Source organism: Mastigoproctus giganteus, chromosome 11, assembly GCF_048544385.1.
Source record: "Mastigoproctus giganteus isolate SK-2022 chromosome 11, ASM4854438v1, whole genome shotgun sequence".
NCBI lineage: Eukaryota > Metazoa > Arthropoda > Arachnida > Uropygi > Thelyphonidae > Mastigoproctus > Mastigoproctus giganteus.
This window is the reverse complement of record NC_143585.1, coordinates 130,955,639-130,982,048: the sequence shown is the minus strand read 5'-3', so window position 1 is coordinate 130,982,048 and position 26,410 is coordinate 130,955,639. Positions and strand designations below refer to the sequence as shown.

At 40.7% G+C, this 26,410-nt stretch overlaps 2 protein-coding genes across 2 annotated transcripts in view; one reads left to right on the top strand and one right to left on the bottom strand.

Moving 5' to 3' along the window:
• Window positions 1–14,091, bottom strand: part of LOC150078435 (beta-TrCP-like) — a 255,323-nt gene extending 241,232 nt beyond the window's left edge. The window contains exon 1 of the mRNA XM_090384331.1: window positions 13,918–14,091. Coding sequence (XP_090240457.1) covers window positions 13,918–13,962 — 45 coding nt within the window. The 5' untranslated portion in view covers window positions 13,963–14,091. The remainder of the gene's footprint in view (window positions 1–13,917) is intronic.
• Window positions 13,916–26,410, top strand: part of Brr2 (U5 small nuclear ribonucleoprotein l(3)72Ab) — a 570,943-nt gene continuing 558,448 nt past the window's right edge. The window contains exons 1-2 of the mRNA XM_090384330.1: window positions 13,916–13,951; window positions 14,082–14,260. Of these exons, the coding sequence (XP_090240456.1) occupies window positions 14,216–14,260 (45 nt within the window). The 5' untranslated portion in view covers window positions 13,916–13,951; window positions 14,082–14,215. The remainder of the gene's footprint in view (window positions 13,952–14,081; window positions 14,261–26,410) is intronic.

Sequence of the window (26,410 nt, the reverse complement as noted above, 5' to 3'; positions counted from 1 at the left end):
TTTTCGACTTATTCATAAAGTTTATAAACTTATTCATAAAGTTTATTGCTTCCTCTGAAAACTAATAAATTTATTATAAGTTAAGATACAAAAATATAAACAAACAGAAGCTTTCATAACGATGGAAAATTTATAGTCATAAAGCAATAAACTTTATGATTATCATGGAACCTGATACTAAAGGCCTTTCGCAGACTTAAACTTAATTGAAAACCGTGTTATAGTGAAACCTACGCTCAGTGCTGTATTCTTACCATGTGTATGCCATATTCAAAAATTTCATTACTACATACATGTCCACCCCTCCACCTTTTCTTAGCAGACACTACTGAATACACCATGAATCATGAAACTAATAGGGAATACTTTAAAGGTCTAAACCTCCTAAACACTTCCTTGTTCATTTCACAAATATATGGTCTCAGTTCTAATCTCAACGATGTCCATTTACACTTACTGTCTTCCAAACCCCATGTACTTTTACTGACAGAATCTCGGTTATTGGTTGATTCAACTAGTGCCCATCTCAGTTGTCCAAATTATTCACTGTATGATTCCTTTTGCATCAAAGGCAGTACTTGTGCATATGTCTGTTATGATATTCAAATCCACTAATCGGAACTCTTTGACTTCTCTTTCAAACTTGACCCAGTCCAACTTTCTAACAGTGAGGTAATTTTCCTTGGTGATTTTAATGTTCACAACTCCAGCTAGCTTCCGTTTCTCAGAGAGAACAGTGAGCCTTTATGACAGCATCTTCATCAATGTGATGCTACGGACCTTCACTTTTTTCTTCCATCATTGCTATTGATGAATCATGGGTGTATGGCTATGAACCAGAAACAAAACTCAGTCTTCTCAATGGAAGGCTCTACTTTGCCAAAGCAAAAAAAGCAAGCAAGCCAACGAATCTTAACCAAACGTGAAAATCATGCTTTTCATATTTTTTAACTCATGATTTTATTATGAAATTGCTGTGTATGGTCAGTGAAGCAGGAATGGCCACTGTGTAATGCTGTTTGAAAAAAAACAAAAGCCAGAAATAGAAGCTTCATCGTTATGTGACTTGCACATAACAATGCACATGCATACTCATCACTTTCTGTTCAAGAATTTTTTGTAACATATTCCATCACTGTGGTATTCCTATATTCACTGGATTTAATTCCCTATGATTGGTGGTAGTAGTAGTAGTGGCATGTGATGCAAGAAAGCAAGTGTATCAGCTTATGCAGCATCAGCCAAAAAAAAAAAAAAATCACACCATTCCCTCCAAATGCCTGTCCAGTTCCTCCTTAAATTTACTTAACCTATCAACTTCCATAACGACAGATGGAAGTTTGTTCCAGCAATTAACCACCTGCTGGCTAAAGGCAAATTTACGCACATCTATTCTACATCTGTCTTTTCTTAATTTGAATTTATGCCCCCTTAGGTTCGTAATCTGAACAAGTGAAAGGATCCCATCAGAATTCAGCGTGCTCAACCCATTCAAGGCCTTATATACCTCAATCAGATCACCGCGCAGGTGCCTAGTCTCCAGCCAGTGCAATTTGCCGAACTTAAGCCTCTCTTGGTAAGAGGATCCCTTCATTCCCCTCACCAATCTTGTTGCCCTTCTCTATACACGGTCAAGCAAATCTACATCCTTCCTAAAATGAGACCTCCAGACCTGTACGCAGTACTCAAGGCATGGCCTGACCACTGCCTTATACAGAGGGACAATCACCTCCTTCTCCCTGCTAGCAAAATTCCTATATATCATTGACAAAACCACATGACCTGCCCTGGCAGCCTGTCTGCATTTCTCAGAAAACTTCATATCTGACTGCACAATTACTCCCAGGTCTTTTTCATTTTCTACCACCTGAAGTGTAGTACCACACAGTTGGTACGTTTCTCTGGGGTTACTTCTACCCATATGCAGTAATTTGCATTTGTCAAGGTTAAACTTCAGTTGCCACTTCTTAGCCCATCTGCACAAATTTTCTAGATCCTGTTGCAGTGGCACACTGCCATTACTGTCATTAACAACCCTGCCAACCTTTGTATCATCTGCAAACTTCGACACTAAGCCTGTTATACCTTCATCAATATCATTGATAAATATACAAAACAACAGTGGACCCAACACCGAAACCTGTGGGACTCCATTAATAACATTAGTCCACGAAAAGCAGCACCCATTCATTACCACTCAGCTGGATTTCATCATTCTTCTCTTTCTTGGTGATTCCCTTCTACTTCTCTCTCTCTCTCAGGGTAATTCTGAAATTTTTTTTTTGGCTGGTAGTAGTAGTAGTGCATTTGATGCAAGAAAGCAAGTGTATGAGCTTATGCAGCATTATTGTTGCAGTCTTGTCTAGATGATCCTGCAATGCATCTTTAACCAGTGACTCCATTATTTTACCCAGAACAGAGTTAGTTAGTTAGTTATTTGGTTTTTAGGAGCATTAGCAACTAAGGCCATATTGCTCGGGGTATTTGCGGTGGTCATTCCCTGACCTTTCCGCATCATCCGTATTTGGTGGTGACGGGCTCGAACCCCGGCCTAATCAAGAAGCTTGTGCTACGCACTGCTGCTCCTTCCCACCTGGCTACGGAGGTGCCTACCCAGAACAGAAGTTAAACTAACTGGTCTGTAATTACTCGTGTCACCCTTCGATCCCCCTTTGTGAATTGGGGATACATTTGCACATCTCCAGTCCGTGGGGACCTCCCCTGAATCCAAGGATGCTCTCATAATTATGGCTAAGGGTTTGCTTAGTTGCTTTGCCGCCTCCTTTAGTATAATGTCGTGCAGCATAAGCCTCAGGCTTCCTTGCACCATATGGCTAATAATAATAATAATTTCAACTCTGGTGGTTGTGGTAAGACCAGATGCATACTCCGCAGAACGATTGCAACACACAACTTGTGAATCAACAGGTGGGGAGGGAACAGAAAGCTCCTCAGGTTGATTCTTCTTTATGAAATCATACAATATGTGTAACGTGGAAGCATAAACTTTACCAAAGGTTGTAGTCTTATGGAACATGTAGTCAAGAAGAGTTCAGAGAAATGTTGGCATGATCTTCCCAGAAATTAGCATGTCATCTTATGTATTTCCATTGTCGAGATTCTTGCTTGGTTTCTGGATTCTAGTAATGTATCAAGATGTTATCAACTGTAGTTAATATAGCCAGAAATAATATAGACAGACAATCTTTCCTGATTGTCTTTGAAAATGTTTATATTTTCCTGTGAAACTGTTTCCTGATTCCCTTTCTGAAGTGGGGTTAAGATCTTTAGAGCCAGTGAGAACAATTCTTTGGCATCCCTAGCTTATCATGAAGTATCAAAACACATGCTAAGAAAAACAGCAAGGATTTCTTTACTTATATAAACTCTAAAAGGAAGGGGGATGAATCTGATTGGTCCACTTGACATTGTTGGTTCGACTGTTGATGATCCTGCTCAGATAGCAAACAAACTGAATGAGTATTTTGCATCTACATTCACACATGAGGAATTATTAAGGTTTGAAAATGGCAGAAGGTTATCAAATTGTAGCAGGGTGCTTAATGATTCTGAGAGCAAAGTGGAGGAGAAATTGTTGAAGTTAAACATAAGAAAAGCACCAGGGTAGGATGGGATCTATCAAGTTATATTAAAGGAGGTGGCAAAGCAACTAAGCAAACCCTTAGCCATAATTATGAGAGCATCCTTGGACTCAGGGGAGGTTCCCACGGACTGGAGTTGAGCAAATGTATCCCCAATTCACAAAGGGGGGATTGAAGGGTGACACAAGTAATTACAGACCAGTTAGTTTAACTTCTGTTCTGGGTAAAATAATGGAGTCACTGGTTAAAGATGCATTGCAGGATCATCTAGACAAGATTGCAGCAATAATTCAGATACAGCATGCGTTTGTTAAGGGAAAGTCTTGTCTGACAAATTTGATAGGATATTATGATGTGGTTACAAAGGAACTGGATGCAAAAAATAATTCTGATGTCATATATTTGGATTTCAGGAAAGCTTTTGACACTGTTACACATGAAAGACTATTGTACAATTGGAGCAGAATGGTATTAAGGGTAAGTTGCTACAATGGATAAAAGGATGGTTAAGTGGGAGAAGACAGAGGGTGGTAATCAATGGGTGCTGATCTTCGTGGACTAATGTTATTAGTGGAGTCCCACAGGGTTCGGTGTTGGGTCCACAGTTGTTTTGTATATTTATCAATGATATTGATGAAGGTATATCAGGCTTAATGTTGAAGTTTGCAGATGATACAAAGGTTGGCAGGGTTGTTAATGACAGTAATGGCAGTGTGCTACTGCAACAGGATCTAGAAAATTTGTGCAGATGGGCTAAGTGGCAACTGAAGTTTAACCTTGACAAATGCAAAGTACTGCATATGGGTAGAAGTAACCCCAGAGAAACGTACCAACTGTGTGGTACTACACTTAAGGTGATAGAAAATGAAAAAGACCTGGGAGTAATTGTGCAGGCAGATATGAAGTTTTCTGAGCAATGCAGACAGGCTGCCAGGGCAGGTCATGGGGTTTTGTCAATGATATATAGGAATTTTGCTAGCAGGGAAAAGGAGGTGATTATCCCTCTGTATAAGGCAATGGTTAGGCCACGCCTTGAGTATTGCGTACAGGTCTGGAGGCCTCATTTTAGGAAGGATGTAGATTTACTTGAGCGTGTACTGAGAAGGGCAACAAGATTGGTGAGGGGAATGAAGGGATCCTCTTACCAAGAGAGGCTTAAGTTCTGCAAATTGCAGTGGCTGGAGACTAGGCACCTGCACGGTGATCTGATTGAGGTGTATAAGGCCTTGAATGGGTTGAGCACGCTGAATTCTGATGGGATCCTTCCACTTGTTCAGATTACGAACCTAAGGGGGCATAACTTCAAATTAAGAAAAGACAGATGTAGAATAGATGTGCGGAAATTTGCCTTTAGCCAGCGGGTGGTTAATTGCTGGAACAAACTTCCATCTGCCGTTGTGGAAGTTGATAGGTTGAATAAATTTAAGGAGGAACTGGACAGGCATTTGGAGGGAATGGCGTGATTTTTTTTTTTTGGCTGATGCTGCATAAGCTCATACACATGCTTTCTTGCATCACATGTCACTACTACTACTACAACTACTACATCATTCTCATATTTCAATTTCATAGGCTGTCTCTGTAACCTTTAGTTTTTCAGAACACTCAATTCAGCCATCACTTCTAGTGATGGCTGAATTGAGTGTTCTGTCCATTGGTTACCTTCTAGTGACCACCTTCCTCATTTTAATTGCTTCCTCCAGAACAAGTATGTTCTGGATAAGCATTATAACAAATATTGCAAATATATGGCAAATGTGGCTTAATAATAAAGAGGCACCTTGGTATACCCATTAATCAGTCTCTGAGGAATTTCTTTGGAAGATTTGCCTTCTTTGATGAGGAATTTTGTATTTATTCTGAATCTGATTCCTTCAGATGCAAATTACCTTTATTAAAAGTTCAAGTTTCATGGTGATATAGATAATTTATCTATGTCACTATGAAAACCATATAATATACTATATTTTTCATGGTGTAATGACTTACGTTAGTCAGTGACTTATGACCTCCATTCCCATTTAAATTGCTTGCTCCAGAACAGGTTGTTCTTATGGGGTTTTGATGGTGCATAAGCTGCTATGGCTATAATGCACCTTCCAGAACAAGTATGTTCCGGAGTAAGCATTATGACAAATATTGCTTAGTAATAAAGGGACATCTTTGTATACCAAGTAAATAATCTCTGAGGAATTTTCCTTGGAAGATTTGCCTTCTTTGATGAGGAATTTAGTGATTACTCTGTATCTGGTTCCTTCAGATGCAAATTACATTTACTAGAAGTTACAAGTTTTGTAGTGACAATGTATAATTTATATAGTGACATAGATAATTTATTTTCATAGTGACATAGATAAATTATTATCTATGTCACTATGAAAACCATATAATGTAATATGGTTTTCATAATGTAATCACTTATATTTCCTGAAAAAATGGTTAAAAGTTGTATCACCCATTGTATAAAGCAGTGCTCGGCTCTATATCCATTCTAAAATGAGGACTCAAGATCTGGATGCAGTATTTAAGATGTGAGCTGAGCACTGCCTTATACAATGGAATAATCACCTCCTTATCACTGTATATCATTGACAAAAAACTTCATGCGCTGCTTTGACAGACTGTTTGCACTGCACTTCTCAGAAAACTTCATATCTGACTGCATAATTACCTCCCCCAGGGCTTTTTCATTCCCCACTACCCTTAGTGTAGTACCACACAGTTAGTACATTATTCTGGGGTTACTGCTACCCATATTCAGTACTTTGCATTTGTCAATGTTAAAATTTAGTTGCCTCTTTTCAGCCCATCTGCACAACTTTTCTAGCACTTGTTGCAGTAGTATACTGTTAATGACAGTATACTACAGCAACAGGAGTCTGCCAACCTTTGAATCATCTGCAAACTTGGACATTAAGCCTAATATACCTTCATCAATACCACTGATAAATGTAGAAAACAAAGGGCCAAACCCTAGAGGAATCCACTAATAACAAAGTCCATGAAGAGCATTATCCATAGATTACCACTCGATATCTTCTCCCAGGGGCTTAGAGGGGAACAGGTATTATCAGACACTTAGTATAAAACACTGATGGATCCAATATCTTTTTATTACAGAAGATTTAGGAGAAGTCCAGTTGGCCTACCTCCCTAAAATCCACTCATGCACACCTTCTCGATGGTAAGCCCTGTTACGTCACTTAGGTGGCAACGAACGTGTAGAGTGGTTCTCTTCAAGACGCCTGGTCAGAGTAAAGAGGAAAAGACCAAACCCTCCAGCATATAACAGCATGACGAAACAAATGGCCTTCAGTCCCCAGCGGCTTTCACTCCCCCCCTCTTAAGGCAGCGAGAGGATCAGAGTGGAAGCAGAGGGTGCTAAGAATCTCTGGGTACGACCAGGCTGCCATGCACGGAAACTGAACTTGGCCTGTTATACCGTACAATTACTCATCGGTGAAGACAGGATATTAGAGCTGAAAAATTTTTTTTTTTTTTGATTTGGTAGTTGTTGGCGCATTGGCTTCTGTGGCCATATTGCACCTCCCAAGGTTTTTGTAGTACTTTGATCCAAGCCCGAGGCGGGAATCGAACCCGCGACCTTTTGGGTTGCCGGGGAGCTGGAAAAGGAATTATAAAATGTGAATTGGAATATCATCGGTTTGGCTGAAACAAGAATAAGAAATGAATCACTTATAAGTTTATCAAGTGGAAATCTGCTATACACCAATGGAAACAGTGAAAAGAGTGAAGGTGGAGTTGGGTTTCTGGTCCATAAAGATATAAAAAACAACATATTGGAATTCAAAAGTACATCACCAAGGGTGTCAAGACTAATACTCAAGATTTCTAAGAGTTACAAGCTAAAGGTTATAATGATTTATGCACCAACATCGAGCCATGATGATGAAGAGGATGAAGAAATGTACACCGAAATTGAGTCTTCTAGATGAGCATAAAACCCAATACACTATTATTATGGGGGAATTCAATGCTAAGGTTGGAAAAAGACAAAACAGCACAGAAAGGGGAACTACAGGAAATTTTGGAATTGGTGAAAGAAATGAAAAACTTGTGAAATTTGCAGAATCTCAAGGATTATCAGTAATGAACACTTTTTTCAAGAAAAGGGTGAACAGAAAGTGGACATGGAAGAGCCCAAATGGATTAACAACTAATGAAATCGACTTCATTCTCACTAACTGAAGATATATCGTGAATGATGTTACCGTCCTGAATAAGGTAAATGTTGGAAGTGATCACAGAATGGTAAGATGTACACATATACCGTCCTGAATAAGGTAAATGTTGGAAGTGATGACAGAATGGTAAGATGTACACTTGATATAGATGTAGGAAAGGAAAGGAAAAACTGACTCGTGTAAATAATACAAAGATCTTTGAGATAACAGAATAGGAGAAAAAGCAGTATGTACTGGAACTTAAGAACAAGTTTGAGCTTCTGCAGACTGCTCAGGACCAATATATTGACGAGGAATATAACAACTTTCTGAAAGTGATAACGCTCAAGAAACCTATAGGGAAAAAGAAATCCAAAGAAGAAAAAATTAGTCAAGAAACACTTGTTATGATGAACGGAAGGAGACAAATGAAGAGAAAGATAAACACTGACATGGAGAAAATTGAGTATACTGAGTTATGCAAAGCCATTAGAAAGAGAGTCAGAGAGGACATAAGAAGATTTAACACAAGAAAAGTAGAACAAGCATTAAGGGAAAACAAGGGACTTAAATCAGCAGCCATGAGCAGTAATACATAAAGACAAATGATACTGAAACTGAAGAATAGCGATGGTGTACTTATAAATAGCAGAGAAGGCATAATTGAAATAGCAGAAGACTACTATAGAGAATTATACAAGGAGCGAGGGAATGATGCCAGCAGTGGGGAAGATGGATCGCAAATTACCAACACATATGACATACACGATATTCTTCCTGATGAGGTAGAACATGCATTGAAGAAAATGAAGATTTAGAAAGCCCTAGGGGAAGATGAAGTTACTGTAGAGTTGTTAAAATTGGGAGGAAGAGACATAACACAAAATCTGGTAAGGCTCTTCACAAAGTGCATTAGAAAAGGTGTGACGCCTAAGGAGTGGAATAATGCAATCATAGTTTTGCTGCATAAGAAAGGAGATAAATCAGAAATTGGAAATTATAGTCCAATTAGATTGTTATCCCACATCTACAAGTTGTTCACAAGGGTCATTACTAACAGATTAAGACAAGGCATAGATATCCCATATATTATGATTTTGAAGAAAATATATGAGAATGCTACCTCCTTTATTAGACTAGACAAAGACGGTAGGAAATTTAAAATCGAGAAAGGAGTTCGACAAGGAGACACAATATCTCCGAAGCTGTTTACTGCTGCCCTTGAGGAAGTTTTCAGAAGATTAGACTGGTCGCAGAAAGGAGTCAATGTGAACGGAGAGTAACTAAACCATTTACGATTTGCAGATGACATTGTGGTCATAAGCCACGATCCCAAAGAATTAGAGGAAAATCTTAATCAGTTATGCACAGTTAGTAAGGATTCTGGACTAAAGATGAATATGGCTAAAACAAAAGTAATGATGAACAAGTATGCCACAGAAAGGAAATAATGATTGAAGGAGCAGTAATTGAAAAGGTGGAGTCATATACTTATCTGGGACAAGTTATTAGCTGCAATAATGATAAATGGCTGGAAGTCAAGAGAAGGATAAATTTTGGATGGATAACATTCAGGAAATATAGTCACATATTGAAGAGCAATATCCCAGTTTGTCTGAAACGTAAAATAATGAACCAATGTAAACTCCCCACCATGACTAATGGAAGTGAAACTTGGGCACTCACCAAGAGAATGGAAGAGAAGCTGAGAGCTACACAGTGAAGAATGGAACAAACCATACTGGGAATCAGACTGTTAGATAAGAAGAGAAACACATTTATTAGGCAGCAAACTCAAGTAAAGGACATTCATATCAAAACTAAAGAACTAAAATGGTCTTGGACAGGACACATAGCTCGAAGACATGATGACAGATGGACTAAGAAAATAATAGAACGGTACCCAAGAAGAGCTAGAAGAAAATCTGGAAGACAACGGCAGAGATGGATAGCTGAAATTCATAAGTTTGTGGGTAGTAAATGGATGGCCATTGCACAAAATGAAAATAACTGGAAAGTTGCTAGAGAGGCCTTCATCCTGCAGTGGATTGAAAATGGCTGATGATGATGATCTTCTCCCACTCAACCATTCCTTTATCCATAGCAGCTATTTGTTATTTTTTTTTTTTTTTTAGGAGCATTAGCAACTAAGGCCATACTGCTCTGGGAATATGCGGTGGTCATTTCCTGAGCTTTCCGCATCCTCCGTATTTGGTGGCCATGGGCTCGAACCCCGGTCTAACCAAGAAGCATGTGCTATGCACTGCTGCTCCTGCCCACCTGGCTACGGAGGCACCAATCCATAGCAGCAACTTGTAATTAATGCCATATTGCTCCAATTTGTAAAACTGTCTTTCGTGTAAAGCAGTATCAATAGCTTTCCTGAAATCCAAGTATATGATATTAAATTTTTTTGCATCCAGTCCCTTTGTGACCACATCACAGTATCCAATCAAATTGGTCAGATAGGATTTCTCCTTAAATAACTCATGTTGTGTCTCAACTATAACTGCAGTCTTGTCTAGAAGATCCTGCATTGCTTCTTTAACCAGTGACTCGATTATTTTCCCCTGAACAGAAGTTAAACTAACAGGCTTGTAATTACTCGTATCATCCTTTAGTTATGTATATCCCATCCCTGTTGAATTCGGAATACATTTGCACATCTCCAACCTGTGGGTACCTCCCATGAATCCAAGAATGCTGTCATAATTATAGCTAAGGGTTTGCTTACTATATTTACTGCCTCCTTTAATATAACTGGATAGATCCTATTAACACCAGATGCAACAATTTCTCCTCCACTTTGCACTCAGTTATTACAAAATCATTTAGCTCCCTGTTAGTATTTGATAAACGTCTGGCCTCCACTTTTCTATAGAATTCCTGATGTGCAAATGTAGATGCAAAATACTCATTCAATTTGTTAGCTACCTGAGCAGGATCATCAACAGCTGCACCATCACTATCATGTGGACCAATCTGATTCATTCCCTTCCTTCTAGAGTTTACATTATAAAAAAGTCTTTGCATCCTTTGTGAAAAACTTCTTGTAATTTGCCTTTGCTTTCCTAACCTCCTTTCTGACTTGATTACAGACTAGCTTATATCTACCATAGGCTTCTGTGTTGCCTGATAATTTATATGTATCCGATGCATTTTTTCTCTGCCACAAATCTCATTAGTTCATCTGACATCCATTTAGGACTAAACCTTGAACAGTATTTCTTAGTTGGTAAAGCGTAAAGTTTGTTAGTTTTCTGCCGGCACCCATTTCTGCGTGGTATTCTTTGTAAGTGACACAGAACTCTGTGGAGGCCAGAGATTTAAAAGATATGTGGGTAGTGGTTTGTTGTGTAGTGTTATGTTCTGTTGTTTTTCTGACCATTTAGCCGTTGGGCCCCTATTGGGACCCACCGTTACCCACACTTAGTTGGTATGAAATGCTTTGTAGCTTCCCATTTAGAATATGCTGTCAGTAATATTATCAGTTGATCCTGCTGAATAGAATTTAAAATCTGTATGAGATCACCACAGAAACCTTTACAAAAGCAAAAACCCTTCCTTTTACCTGATGATAGATACGTCTTTAAGTAAATCCCACATCAGTACAATGTGCTAACTGCCACCTAGTGGTTCCTTTGTCTGCAGATTCTTAATGCATGAGTAATCACTGCTGATAACCAGATCAAGAGTATTACTTTCTCTGGTTGTCTCTTGAACATGCTGCTATAGAAAACAGTCATCCAATAAATTCACAAAACTCTTGCTAGTGCATGAGTGACAAACTCACATGTTCCAGTCAATATTGGAAAAGTTAAAATCCCACATTAGAAGACATTCTGATTTACTGGCCCACTCTATTTCTCTGCAAAGTTGTTTGTTGTACTCCTCAGTCATTATTTTGCTTTCCCAATGCTTCTGTCACACCAATGTGATGCAACGTCCACTAGATGCACTGCCTTAGATTTTAAGTTTCTTAACTAACAGCATAACCCCTCCTCCCTTTCTATCCCGTCTATCCTTTCTGTACACATTGTACTCCCTGAATTCCAATTCTGCATTCCTTATATCTGTGACCTCACATCTCTGATATCCCAACAATATCTGCCTTTGATGTCTTCACAAGTACTTCACAATTCATCAAATTTATTTACTGTACTCCTAATATTGGTGTACATGCACCTGTTCTTACTCTTAATTACCCTAACACGCCCATGCATTTACTTGTTTCATGATGACTTCCAGCAGTACTTGAAATCCCCAGCACCTTGTTTTCCAGGCTGCTGCTCAGTGCAAGAAGCACTTTCACCTCTGCCTGTGGCTACCATTAATCTATTAGTTCTGTGAATCCCCATATGCTAGCAGTTTTCCAACCCACCTAACACTGTCTTGATAGCATCAGCAAATATTCTTGCACCCTTTCTATTTAAGTGTGTCCCATCCGTGTAGAAGCAATCTCTGATGTTAACAAGCACAGACCATGCTGAGAAAAATTCTACTCCATGAGCCTTGCAAATCTCTCCAGGGCCGAATTGATTGACAAGGCTTTCATCATATACTCCCTCCTATCGTGTCTGGGCAAAACTGCAGACACTTTAAAATTTAATCCTAACTCGTGACTTTTTTTCAACACTGAACTGTACTTGCTAAGTAAATCTGCAGATCTCCTACTCTTAATCTCCTTAGTGTCAACACGTACAACAATATCACCCTTTGTGCACTTAACACATGATATCTGCTCTACAATGTCATCAACTTGTGTCCCTGGCAGACATACCCTAGTCCTAATCCACCTATCCTTTTGCACAATATATTTCCTGTTTCCTTGACAATAGAGTCACCGACAACAATTAGCTCCTGTGGGACCAGCACATTGTGCCTTGAGGATTGCTGTTGTGTTGCTTGATGATCAAGTGCAAGCACTGGCACTGATGTGGACAGCTGAGAGTTTGATGGGTCTCCAAATTTCAATCCTTCGAGGGTATCCACTCTGTTCTTCAAGCTCTCATAAAGGCCCATAACAACACTGAGTTGGCAACTAACATCCTCACAGTCTTTACATCAATCATTTCGCTAACCATTTTCTCTTGTAATTGATATTGTATAAAGTGAGTATCAGTGAGAAACAAATTTTCAAATTGTGAAAGAAATGACTGTGTCAAATAATATAAAAATAATAAACAGTTATAAGTTCATCTTTATCTTGACTTACAATTCTACTAAGAAGGATTTCTCTAATCAGAAATAGTTTAGAAATAAGATTTTCGTAATTTGAAATGGCAGAATCTCTAAAAAACAGAAAAAAACAAAAGAAAAATTCTAATAAGACAGATCGTGTCCTTCTAACAAAGCAATTCAAATTATATATCATTAAGTTTCTGCAAATTATGCAGAGATTTTGCTAACCATTTTCTCCTGTAATTGATATTGTTGAAATACATTATGTGACAATCACAGAGAAACAAATATTCAAACTGTGAAAGAAATGACTGTGCCAAATGATATAAAAACAAATGGTGATATGTTAGAAGTATAATTTAACTTTACTATATTAGCTTGTTACAGTGAATTGGCCAAACACAGAAATATATGGGAGAGGGGGTTGATAAGAACACATCATGGATTGCCAGTAAAGTATAACGGAGACGGAGAAAATAAGAACGACTTCTGATAATACCAAAAAAAAAAAAATACCAAGAAACGATGTACACACTCTGTTTCAAGTATAGTTTAAGTAACTAACGAAATTAATACATTTATCTGCACTTTTCGCCTGGGAAAATTTTCCCACCTTTCTTTTTTGGAGTGCATTAATTAAAATTAAAGATTACCAGTGATAACAATATGGATCATTAAATAATGCAAGTTAACGAAGCAGATTAAGAAATAAGTTTGTGTACAGAGGATACTGTAACGTAACGCGCACCCAGGATTTTTCTTTGGATTGAGGCTGAGGATCAGAGCTACTGCTCTGACCTAGGGAAGATTACTCCATTTCCTTTTGATCGAGTCTGGAGAGAACTGCAGCCATCCCTGGGCACACCGCTGCTCTACAGCTTAATTTCTGATTACTTAATTTGCTTTACATTCAATTTAGGCAGAATAAGTCATTTCATTTAAAACTTTACCTGGCCTGTATTTGGTTTCTCCTCATTTACAGAGGTTGTCTCCATGTTAATTATATATTTGGCACTAATAATTAAGCACTTCAAATCGTATCACAAAAACTTCAATCTTTTTTACACTTTAGTTACGCCAATTCAGTTCAGTTAAGATTTCTTTGCTATTGCAGATAACCAGGAACCACTACAACGCGGAAGCTCGGACGTCACGAGCATTACCGGAAGCTACGAAGACTCTCGTGTTTTACGTGATTAAACACGCTTCACAAACGTTTTTTGGTTAAAGTGATTGAATGTTTTAAAGATGGCTGATGCTGCTGCTCGTTCTTTGCAATATGAATATAAAGCCGTAAGTAAATGACTAGTACTCTTTTAATTATTTCATAATATTTTCGTTCTATTATGTTTCATTTTGAGAGTAGTATGCAGAAATAGTGTATTATCTTACAGTTAAATGATATTGCTTCTTTTAATATGTCTTCTCGTGGTTATTCACATGCTTATTATAATTATTGTTTGGAGTCGCTTGTATTTACCATTGGAATAAGACCGAGTATTTTAATATATTTATTTCCAATGAAAGTTTACACATATAAGCATGTGTAAAGCTTCATTGGTAACTGGGAAGAACATCCCAGAAAAAATGTCTTATTATTATTATTATTTTCTTACCAATAACAGTCTTAGGTAGATAATGGTTATATGACTCTATCGCAAAAGTGAACGAATGAATCAGTAATTAACGTGGAACATTTTTTAAAACTTCAATTTTTTAACCCGATATTTTTTTAGTAGGTTCGGTTTCACCGCATTTGATATACTGTTTCATTTCTTAAGTGACCCCCACTGAAGTCTATTTTATATGAAAATTCTATCAGATTTTATCATTTGGCACGCTTCTGCTATCCCTATCTTTAAAAAAAAATTCTCATGTGTGAATGTATATGCAAACTGTCTCAGCTTTGAACAGCATCTCTTAGTTGCTATAAAAAGCTTAGTGTCTTCTACAGTTACTTCTCTGATTGCTTCCCATTCAGAATTCCACTTAATAGAATTTAAAAACTGTCTGAATTTTTTGATTGTTCATTGTAGTCAATTTATGAAAGTGAAGAACTTTCACTTGACGGTAGTTATATATTTTAAGTGAATCCCACATGAATATACTGTAATCACTGCTACCCATTGGGTCTTTCATCTGTATATTCTTAATACATGAAGGGTCGCAGCGAATAATGAGATCAAGAGTTTTGCTTGCTCTCGTTGCCCCTCTAACATTCTGATGTAGAAATCAATCACCTTTTAAATCCATGTAATTCTTTTTTTTTTTTTTTTTTTTTTTGGTAGTTGTTGGCGCATCAGCTTCTGTCGCCATATTGCACCTCCCAAGCTTTTTGTAGTACTTTGATCCAAGCCCGAGGTGGGAATCGAACCCGCGACCTTTGGGTTGCCGGGCAGGTTCTTTACCCACTCGGCTAGCCCGGTCGGCATGTAATTCTTGCTGCTGTGCGAGTGGCCACTGTAAGTTCCAGTCAGTATCCGAAAATCTACAATCCCCAACTATAAGACACCTTGATATACTGGTCTGCTCTATTTGTCTGTGTATTTGTTTGTTCATTATACTCCTCACACTCAATAAGCCTATAACACACAATCTCCTCTCATTTTTGTTTGCAGCCTTTTTTTCCCTTCCATCCAGATTTTACTCTTTTTTTTCCACTAATGTCGTTAGGTATTTCTACTACATTAAATTACAAAACTCATTTTTATTTGCTTCAACTCTGTATTTTTATTATAAATTATCTTATTGTTAATTTGTGTTTACTTTATTAACCACTGGCTATGGCAGCCTCAAGACATTCGTCGGTGTCTGTAATATGTCACATCTTTGCATTTTCACTGCTTTGTAGTGCACTTTGATCAACCTGTGTTCCTTTGCTTTTTGTATCAGTGTGCCTTACTGCTTTGTATTTCTGACTGGCAGTGAAGAAATGGATATTTTATTATTAGACAGTTTGGTCCTGGTTGCTAAAATGTAGTGGGACACTTCTGTAGCATTGAATGAAAACTTGTGTTCCAAAGTTATGAATCTGTGAAAAGACATAATTGTCCTACTTGTCCATTAAACACAGGCCAGCTGTTTTTTTTTTTTTTTTTTTCACAGTGATATAAAGATAGGACCAATAACAGAATCATGCATCAGTCCACACTATACGTTAGCCCTGACGCTATTGCGAACTTCTTCCCTTACAAATGAGGATTTTAAAACCCACAAATGTGGCTGTGTTGCCTGTTTATGATACCAGCTACATGAAATGTGGCTTCCCCAGAAAACAAAACCCAGTTCAAGAAATTGTCAATTTTTTTTCTACATACAACAATGAGCCAAAACATTATGACCAGTGAGTCGTTATGCAAAATTGAAGCAATTGCAGGTGAACTACGTGCGTGCACACCCGGGTTGGGACACGGTATAAAAAACACCTAATAATGAGCTCTGTTAATCAGTGTTACTCTTGTTCTTCAGATGGGAAAGGCAGCAGACTTAAGTGACTTTGACAAAGGCCAAATTGTAATGGCCAGATTACTGGGGTCAGAGCATATTTGAAATGGCATGGCTGGTGGGGTGCTCATGGTCAGCCGTGGTTAGTACTCAACAAAAGTGGTCTGAGGAGGGGAAACCTACGAACTGCTGGCGAGGCGTTGGATGGCCACAGCTCATCGATAGTCGAGGTGAGCGAAGGCTCTCCTGGATGGCACATGGCAACAGAAGGGCGACTGTGGCACAACTCAATGGAAATTGTTGTTTGTTTGGTTATTTGGTTTTTAGGAGCATTAGCAACTAAGGCCATATTGCTCCAGGGATATCCGATGGTCATTCCCTGACCTTTCTGCATCCTCCGTATTTGGTGGTCACGGGCTTGAGCCCCGGTCTAATCGAGAAGCGTGTGCTATGCACTGCTGCTCCTGCCCACCTGTCTATGGAGGCGCCTGCTGGAAATTGGAATGCTGGTGACAGGATGGTGCCTGGATGCACCATGGTATGAAAACAAGCCAGTGGTGGCGGTGTCTTGCTTTGGGCGATGTTCTGCTGGGATACAGTGGGCCAAGTCATCTATGTGCCTGGCACTCTGATATCTACCACCTACCTAAACATCATTGCTGACCAGGTACACCCTTTCATGGCAACGGTCTTCCCCTCTGGTGGTGGTTCCGTCTTTCAGCAGGATAATGCCCCATGCCACACCGCCCGGATTGTTCGAGACTGGTTCGCGGAACGTGAGGAAGACTTCCATGTATTGCCCTGCTCTCCAAATTCCCCAGACATCAATCCCATCGAGCATCTGTGGTTTGTGTTGGAACAGCAACTCCGATCTGCAGTGTCTCAACCACTGACCTTACAGGAGTTTAAGGATCTGCTGGTTATGTATTGGTACCAGATACCACAAGACACATTTAGAAATCTTGTAGCATCCATGCCTCACTGGGTGCGAGCTGTTTTGGCTGCACGTGAAAGACCAACATCATATTAGATAGGTGGTCATAATGTTTTGGCTCATCGGTATCTTGTACTTGCTAGGGCAATGGATGTTTTAATTTCATGCTTCAGTTAAAAATTCCAAAGTTTCCATAATTTAAATAACACTTTTTTGGATTGTACTGAAGTATCATATTACAATTTATCCATTGTTGTTGTTGAAATGAAGTTTTATTAGATTTTGATACGTTGAGTGCCAGACTACTATGTATTCAGATTACCAAATAGACTTTATAGGGCTATACAAACAATTGTCTGGTTTGTTTAACTACTTCCTCTGCCACATGTAGTCTGCCTGGTGATTTTCTGTTTTCAACACTGCAGTATCTAAATTGATTACACTATTAAGATATAGCTTTGTGGTTAGGAGGATAGGATCGTTTCCATATTCATGGCAGAAATTAAGTTGTGAAGCCACAAAAGATTTTTGTTCTGTACACCATAATTTGGATCATGTCCATAATATGCATCGAGTTTTCTCTTGTATGGTCACTGTTTAGTGACCTTACGACCCCCATGATGCTAGTGCTATACTAACAAATATGAATACTTGAGGAATTTCCTTACATTTCGTGATAACAATTACCACTGTAGCTTAATTATTTAATAAACTACATCACATGTAAATACATTTATTCTATTATAATCACCCCTTCATAGAGTTCTGATATGTGGGCTGTACTTTTACGATCCATTCGCCGACCGGGCTAGCCAGGTGGGTAAAGTGCCTGTCTGGCAACCCAAAGGTATAGTGTATAGTGTGTTTAGGGTCTAATGGCACCAAGGGTTTCCCCCATCTCCACGTAGTATACATTGTGGTGTGATACAGAACACTGTAGAGGCCAGAGGTTTAAAAGTGTATGGATATTGTGGTATGTAATGTTTTGTACCGTTGTTCATCTGGTCTTTTAACCGTTGGGTCTCAAACCAAAGATAGTGTAAAGTGTGTTTAGGGTCAAACGGCACCAGGGGTTCCCCCCATCTCCGCGTAGTTTACATTGTGGGTGAACCAGTTGACTGGAAAAGCCAGAGATTTAAAAGTGTATGGACTTTGTATATGTGTGATGCCTTGTACCGTTGTTCATCTGATCATTTAGCCGCTGGGCCCCCACTGAGACCCACCGTTGCCCCACTTATGCCCCGTTGAGGCAGACCAGGAACCCAGTAGTCTGTTTCACTCTGGCAGGTCCTGCCGCTTAATTTCCTGAGATTTTGGTGGCTAGGACCTAAAAAAAAAAAAAAAAAAGAGAAGAAAGAAACGTGTCGATGTAGGGGTAGAATCGCTTAGTTTTACTAGGCCAAGTTATGGGCGTAAGGTAATTTAGACATGTTAAGTTTTTAGTGTGTAGGTTTGTTGTTGTTTGGTTTTTAGGAGCATTAGCAACTAAGGCCATATTGCTCCGGGATATGCGGTGGTCATTCCCTGACCTTTCCGCATCCTTCATATTTGGTGGCGACGGGCTCGAACCCCGGTCTAATCAAGAAGCGTGTGCTATGCACTGCTACTCCTTCCCACCTGGCTACGGAGGCGCCTAGTGTGTAGGGCTTTCGATAGCTTATAGGTAGAGAGGGGGGGGAGGCAGAAGGCTGGGGGAGAAAGACAGAAGTATGGGGCCAATAGAGAGGTAGCCCCAGTTTTCAGTGGAGCATGCCCCTGCCCCACCAGAGTAGAAGATATAGGGTGGAGAGGAGGGGAGGACGAAAATGTTCCCCCCCCAAGGAAGTAGGTATAAAGGTGAAGGGGGGGCTAGAGATCGCCATATGGCTATTGGCAGCTATTGCTGCATTTCTGTTTTCAAGTTTCTTCACTCATGGGGCAAGCTCCGTCCTTGTGCTTGTGTGTCCCTCATCTTTAGTTTCAGCCTTTACATTGTGCTCGCTGGTGTCTCAATAGTGGTACTTGATGTCAGTCATTGTAGATGGTGTTTAATGTCCTTCTCCTGACGAAGAGGTCTTTTGCGAACTGGGATAATGCTCTATATTCATCCTCGGTATCTATGAAATGAGATTCCAATCCTTTTGGTAGGTATCTTATTTTTGTGATAAGTACCCCTCTGAGGTCTTCATATTGTGGGCACTCTTACACTATGTGATTCCAGCTTTCTGTCTCCCCGCATGTACAGTTGGGGTCCTCAGTGGGTCCGAATCCGTGCAGCTTCTCATTGTAGGGTCCATGTCCTGTTATTAGAGATGTCAAGTGGTACCCTGGGAAGTACTAGGTCGGCTGTTTTGGGTAGATTTTCTGGAGGTCTGGTAGATATCTTCTGCTTATCTCGCCCTTGTGGTCTCCGTCCATCTTCTCTGCCATAATTTTAACAGGAGGTTCTGTAGTCTAGTTTTTTTCGATTTTAGGTTGTTTGCTGGGTCAGTTGTGTGTAGTCCAGATGTGTGGCTGCCACTCCCCTGGATAGCAAGCATAGCAGACCTGTGCAAACGACCTCCAGGTCTAAAGGAAGCGCTCCAGCGAGTACCTGCAGTGCTGGAGTGCTCACAGTACTACACACAGGCGTCGTAGTTAAGAGTATGGTCCTTTGGATCATGTCCAGAATTCTTCTATTCACTGCCATGCAGTTTTTGGGAACCAAATTGCTGGGAGAAACGTTGTCTTGTAATATAGCGTCAGGGTTCTTTTTTTTTGAGTCCCCAATCTTTCCTAGTAACTCTAGCTACTAGTGCAGAATAGCTCCTGATTTTTTTTCTTATGTACTTTTATCACATAGAAGAGTGGTGATCAACGTAGAAGATAAGTCCTTCCTTTAGGTGCGGCTGGAACGAGAGGCTGTTGTCCAGGACCACGCCTAGGTACTTAAGTTGGTTTACAAACTTAATGGTGACATTGTAAATTTTTATTTGTGGCGGTCGTCGCAATTGCAGGGTTCCTTTAAGCAGGATTGAAGAGGTCTTTATGGGTGAAATTGTAAGCTGGTGTTTTGCGGCCCATTGCTGGAGTTGCTGCAGCGCCTAGTTTGCTTGGGTTTCCAACTGGACCCGGGGATCCACTCCCACGGTCAATATCAGGTCATCAGCGAATGCTTGTGTCCTGAGGGGTCCCAGATCCATCATCAAGAACTCATCTAACACCATATTCTGTAGTAGTGGTCCCAGCACCGACCCCTGCGGACAGCCTTTGTGCACTTCTCTAGTGACCTTTTGGTATTCTACGTTGATCTCCACTCTTCTATGTGATAAATAGTTTTCCATGACCTTGAATAGGTTTGTTGGCAACCCTGCCTCCCTCAACCTCGTCAGGACGCTTGGCCACCAAAGTGAGTCAAATGCCCCAGCAAAGTCAACCGAGATGAGAAGCAGGTACTTGTTTCTACATTCTTGCACCGTCCTGAGTATGTTTCCTAGTGCATCCCTGGCTTGAAGCCATACTGATTCGCGGCATGGAGTCCAGCTTTTCCGTAGTGAGCAATTATTCTTCTGTGAAGTAGTCTTTCGAATACTTTACTTACCACCGAGAGCAGTGCGATGGGTCGATATGCATCTGGGCTTTCTGGGTTTTTTGGAATTAGTTTTAAGTTGGCCGTTTTCCATGCCTTTGGAAAGTGACCAGCTTCCAGGCATCTGTTGTATAGTGTGAGCAATAGGTACAGTGCATATTCAACAGTTTTCTTTATGATTTCAGGCTCAATCATGTCGAGACCTGGGCATTTCTTGCTTCTTACTCGACTAGCTGCCACGCTGAGCTCGTCATTGGTAAAGGGGGGGCTCCATTGCCTGATTGGTGTAACTGGCATTGCTGCATATTTCACTCTGTGCTGGCAGTATCGGCATCGCTGGTTTCTGGTAGATTGTATCCAGTATATTGTCCATTGACTGCTCCCAGGTCGTGGTAAGGTTTCCTTGCCGGGTCCTGGTGGTGGCATTCACCTCCTCTCTGGGCATTTTGTTGCTGGTTACCTTGTAGACTAGGCCCCAGAGATCAGTGTTTCCTTCTGTGGATACTAAGAGCTCCCAAGAGCTTCTTTTGCTCTTCTTAATGGCATCAGTATAGCGGTTTCTTATCTCCCTATATTGCTGTCTCAGGGCTTTGACTTCATTTGCAGGCCATGATCTGTGGGCCCTCTGTAAGTCCTTCCTTGCTTTTATCGTTTGCCGCTGGAGCATGGCAATTTCTCGAGTCCACCAGGGTACTGCCCCCAGTTGGGGGTGTTTTTTTCTTATTGCTTGGTTACTGATATTTGTCATCAGTTCCGTAGTACCTTTTTGCAGGTCGTCCGGGCTGTTCAATGGGTTCAGGGTTAGTGGGTTACTGTTGATCGCTGTGGTCAGTAGTTCTTTGAATAGTGGCCAGTCCGCTTTGGCAACTGCATATCTATGGCATCGTTGGTTGATTGTTGTTGCTCTTGTTATTGTGCAAGTTATAACTCGGTGATCCGAGGTGGTCCAGGCTTCCTCCACCCTCCAGTTGGCCCCGTGGTTCGCCAGGTTCCTAGTGGCTAAGGATATGTCGATTGTGGCCTCTCAGAGGGTGTTACAGAATGTTGGTAACTGGTGTGGCTGGTTTTAGGACCGCTAACTGTGATCCTGTCAGGTAATTCTCAAGCTGCTATCTGTTTGTTATCATCTGTAACGCTATACAATAGCGGGGAGCGGCAGTTTACATCCGTGCCTATTATGATTCTTTCGTTTGGCAGGGTGTTCTGTAGGTAGCATAGGTAGTTGATGGCGATCTCTATTTCTTGTCCCGGTCTACTGTATAGAGCCATCACGTAGAGGGAACCCTGTGCTGTGATGAGTTGGGCACAGGCTGCCCAAGCTGTGCATAGTTGCATTATTCTTATTGCAGTAATATTCTTGTTTCTGACCAATACCGCTGCCCACAGGGTGTCTTCCTCTGTGTGGATCACTTTATATTGTAGTGGGTAGCCCGCCTTGCATGGACATATGGCTCCTGTAATATAATAACGTCTATGTTCTCTTCATCAGCCTTGACCCGAATCTGGTCAGCCACCGCTTTTGCTCACTGGGCATTTGTTTGTATTATTTTGATCATGGTTGTGTTATTTCTTAATTTTTGTACCCATAATCGATTCTGTTTTGGTAGGTGCTCTTGGCTTTTATATAGATTGGGCAGTTAGGATCCCTGATTGAGTATGTATATTTGAGTTTCATTGTTTTACAATTTGCTCATGTGGCTTCCTTGTCTTTGTGTGGGTATTCTTTATATTCGTGGCCCTTTTCAGTGCAATGTCCGCATGTTGGGACCGTCTGGGAACAGACGTGGCTGGAGTGGCCGAACTTACAGCATTTAAAGCATTTCGGTACTGCCACCCGCTCACGAAAACGATAGCTTCCCCATTCTATGTAGACCCTTGTCCGGTCCTTTAGGACTTGCCACGCCTCTGGGATTAGTTCCACACTCCAGCTGTTTTTTAAGCCTCCTCTCGCCTCTATGTGGAACTTTGGTGTTATCACTTCTTGCAGCTGCTTGTCTGGGATCTCGCATTGGAGGTTTCTGTGGTAAAGTTCTTCAGCTAACTGGGTGGCTGTAATTTCTGGGCTAACATCATAAATTAATATATTCGGTCCCTTCCTTTTGGGTGGCTGGGCCGTTAATCCAAGGGCATCAATCTTTGCGTTTTCAATGATGCTCTGAATTTCTTGCCTGGTCTCTGTCTCTATTACCAGTCCTACATCTCTTAACTTTCTCATCCCTTTTATTCGTGTTAGCTTCAGGTCCTCCTTCATGTTATTTATTACTTTTGCTTTGAGGTCTTCGCTTGTGGTAATTTTTCCTGTTTGTTTCGGTCTGAGTATCACCAGGTTTGGTGTTGGTAGGAGCGTCTTCCTCTTCTGGTGCGTTGTTGTCTGTTGCGTTTCTGCTGGGGTCCTCAGCGCTTCTGAATATGTCGGGGCGCGCTGTGGCATTTGACTTTCCCCGCATTCCATATAGGCCTGTAGTCGTGTGGTAACTCTCTCTTTGTCAAGATGTTCATCATGTAGGATTGTCTCCATCTTGTGGAAGATTGTGACAATCTCAGATCTCAGTGCTGCTGACACTCTATTTGAATTTTCTTTGAAAATATTCTCAAGTGTGGTTTTGAGAAATAGCGTCTTTTCATATATGGTGCCCTCTGGTATGTCATGGTCGAGGGGTGAGTTCTGCTGTTTGTCTTCTTTCAGGTCTTTTTGTGATGCGGCTATTTCTGGTTGTTCTTTAGTCTCTGTCTGGGAACGTGTTTCCCGCCCAAACTTGTGGATCAGCTGATTGCGATTTTTCCGCTTGATGAGTTGGGATCCAGAACGGGGGGGTCCTCCTCTTCGTCTTGGAGTTCCACAATAACAGGGTCGTCACTATGGCCCTAGGGATCATTGTGTTTTCCTGTTCTTACTTCCATTTCACGAAATCCGGATAACCGGTACAGTTTGGATTATCGGATGTATGGTAAACTAGTAGCATAAGGCACTGAAAATGATGGCAAATGATGCCCACCACAAGTCCGTGGCTTAATTTGAGGGCACACAGTTGGTTATGGGAGTTTTGGGCTATCCGCTCTGTCAGCTGGGGGTGGGGAGAAACACCTAGGTGTGAAAGTGCTCCTAGAAAACAGGGTTACTTCCTGTTATGGTTTTCAGAGGTGCTAATCACGCTGGTGAAATCAGTTTCACAACTTGAACAATAATTACAGAGATCTGTCTCTTCCATGGTATGTCTATGGAAGGGGGGAAACACTGAGCACATGGTACATTTAGTTACGCGAGCACATGGTAAATTTAGTTCCGCAAAGATAGAAGTAACACAAAATGGTGGGGCACTCTTGCAGCCCAGAGAGTACTAATTACTAATTCGCGAATCCTCCCAAGTCAAGAATCAGATTTGAATGTGGCAGCCGCGTTATATCAGAGCACTCTCCATTACCTCGTTGTGAGCGGCATGGTGACTTGTCTCACAACAAAGGAAATAGATAAAGAACGTAAAAATCTGATTATATTTCCCTAGAAAGTTGGATAAGTCTCACCCTATGAATCCACTGTTGGTTGATCTTCAACTAGAACCAATAATTATTAACTGTATTACATTTAAAACACATATTTCAGACAAATTATTGCAGAGCGATAAACAACACGTCCGTACTGTAAGGCAGCCATATTGGTGATATCCCAAACCAAAGGTAAAGTGTGTTTAGGGTCAAACGGCACCAGGGGTTCCCCCCATCTCCACATAGTTTACATTGTGGGTGAACCAGTTGACTGGAAAAGCCAGAGATTTAAAAGTGTATCGACTTTGTATATGTGTGATGCCTTGTACCGTTGTTCATCTGGTCATTTAGCTGCTGGGCCCCTACTGAGGCCCAACGTTGCCCCGTGGAGGCAGGCCAGGAACCCAGTAGTCTGTTTCACTCTGGCAGGTCCTGCCACTTAATTTCCTGAGATTTCGGCAGCTAGGACCTAAATAAAAAAATAAAAAAATAAAAGAAAGAAATGCATCGACGTATGGGGTAGAATCGCTTAGTTTTGCTAGGCCAAGTTATGGGCGTAAGGTAATTTAGACATGTTAAGTTTTTGGTATGTAAGGCTTTCACTAGCGTATAGATAGAGAGGGGGGAGGCAGAAGGCTTGGGGGAGAAAGACAAATATGGGGCCAATAGAGTAGGTAGCCCCAGTTTTCAGTGGGGCATGCCCATGTCCCACCAGAGTAGAAGATATAGGGTGGAGAGAAGGGGAGGACAAAAATTCCCCCCCCAAGGAAGTAGGTATAAAGGTGAAGGGGGCTAGAGTGCCCTCTTCAGATCGCCATATGGCTATTGGCAGCTATTGTTTCAAGTTTCTTTACTCATGGGAAAAGCTCCGTCCTTGTGCTTGTGTCCCTCATCTTTAGTTTCAGCCTTTACATTGTGCTGGCTGGTGTCTCAATAGTGGTACTTGATGTCAGTCATTGTAGATGGTGATTAATGTCCTTCTCCTGATGAAGAGGTCTTGTGCGATCTGGGATAATGCTCTATATTCATCCTCAGTATCTGTGAAATGGAATTCCAATCCTTTTGGTAGGTATCTTATTTTTGTGATAAGTACCCCTCTGAGGTCTTCATATTGTGGGCACTCATACACTATGTGATTCCAGCTTTCTGTCTCCCCGCACGTACAGTTGGGGTCCTCAGTGAGTCCGAATCCGTGCAGCTTCTCATTGTAGGGTCCGTGTCCTGTTATTAGAGATGTCAAACAGCCGACCTGGGAAGTACCAGGTCGGCTGTTTTGGGTAGCTTTTCTGGAGGTCTGGTAGATATCTTCTGGTTATCTCGCCCTTGATGGCCTCCGTCCATCTTCTCTGCCATTTGAATCCCACCTCGGGCTTGGATTAGACTAAAATGCAAAAACTTTAGAAGGTGCATTATGGCCACAGATGCCGATGCGCCAACAACTAACAAAAAAAAAAAAAAAAAAAAAAAAAAATAGGATCCAATCAAGACCTGAAAACAATGAAAAAATAAAAAGTTGATAGAAACCTGCAATTCTGAATGGTTGTGGAGCTATGGCGATGGCATTTTCTGTGTTAAAAAGTAATAAAAATAAGAATAAGCAGACACATACCTATTAAAATGTTTATTTGCACCAGATACATGTTTCCCTATTCTGTTTTTATTACCATTGAAAACTCCGTATCCATTTTTTTTTTGAAATTCAGACAGCCATATCTCTAACTGTTGAGAATTGGACATGTTAATTTGAACTTTATTTAGCATTAGTAGAGGCATACGATGCAAGAAAGCAAGCTTATACAGCATCAGCCAAAAAAAAACCCTTGCCATTTCATCCATCCATTCGCTCCAAAAGTTTATCCACTTCTTCCTTGTATTTATTCAAGCTATCAGCTTCCACAACGACAGATGGAAGTTTGTTCCAGCAATCAACAACTAACTGTTGGCTAAAGGCAAATTTCTGCTTATCTATTCGACAACTATCTTTCCTCAATTTCAGCTTATGCCCCCTCAGGTTTGTAATCTGAGCAAGAGGAAG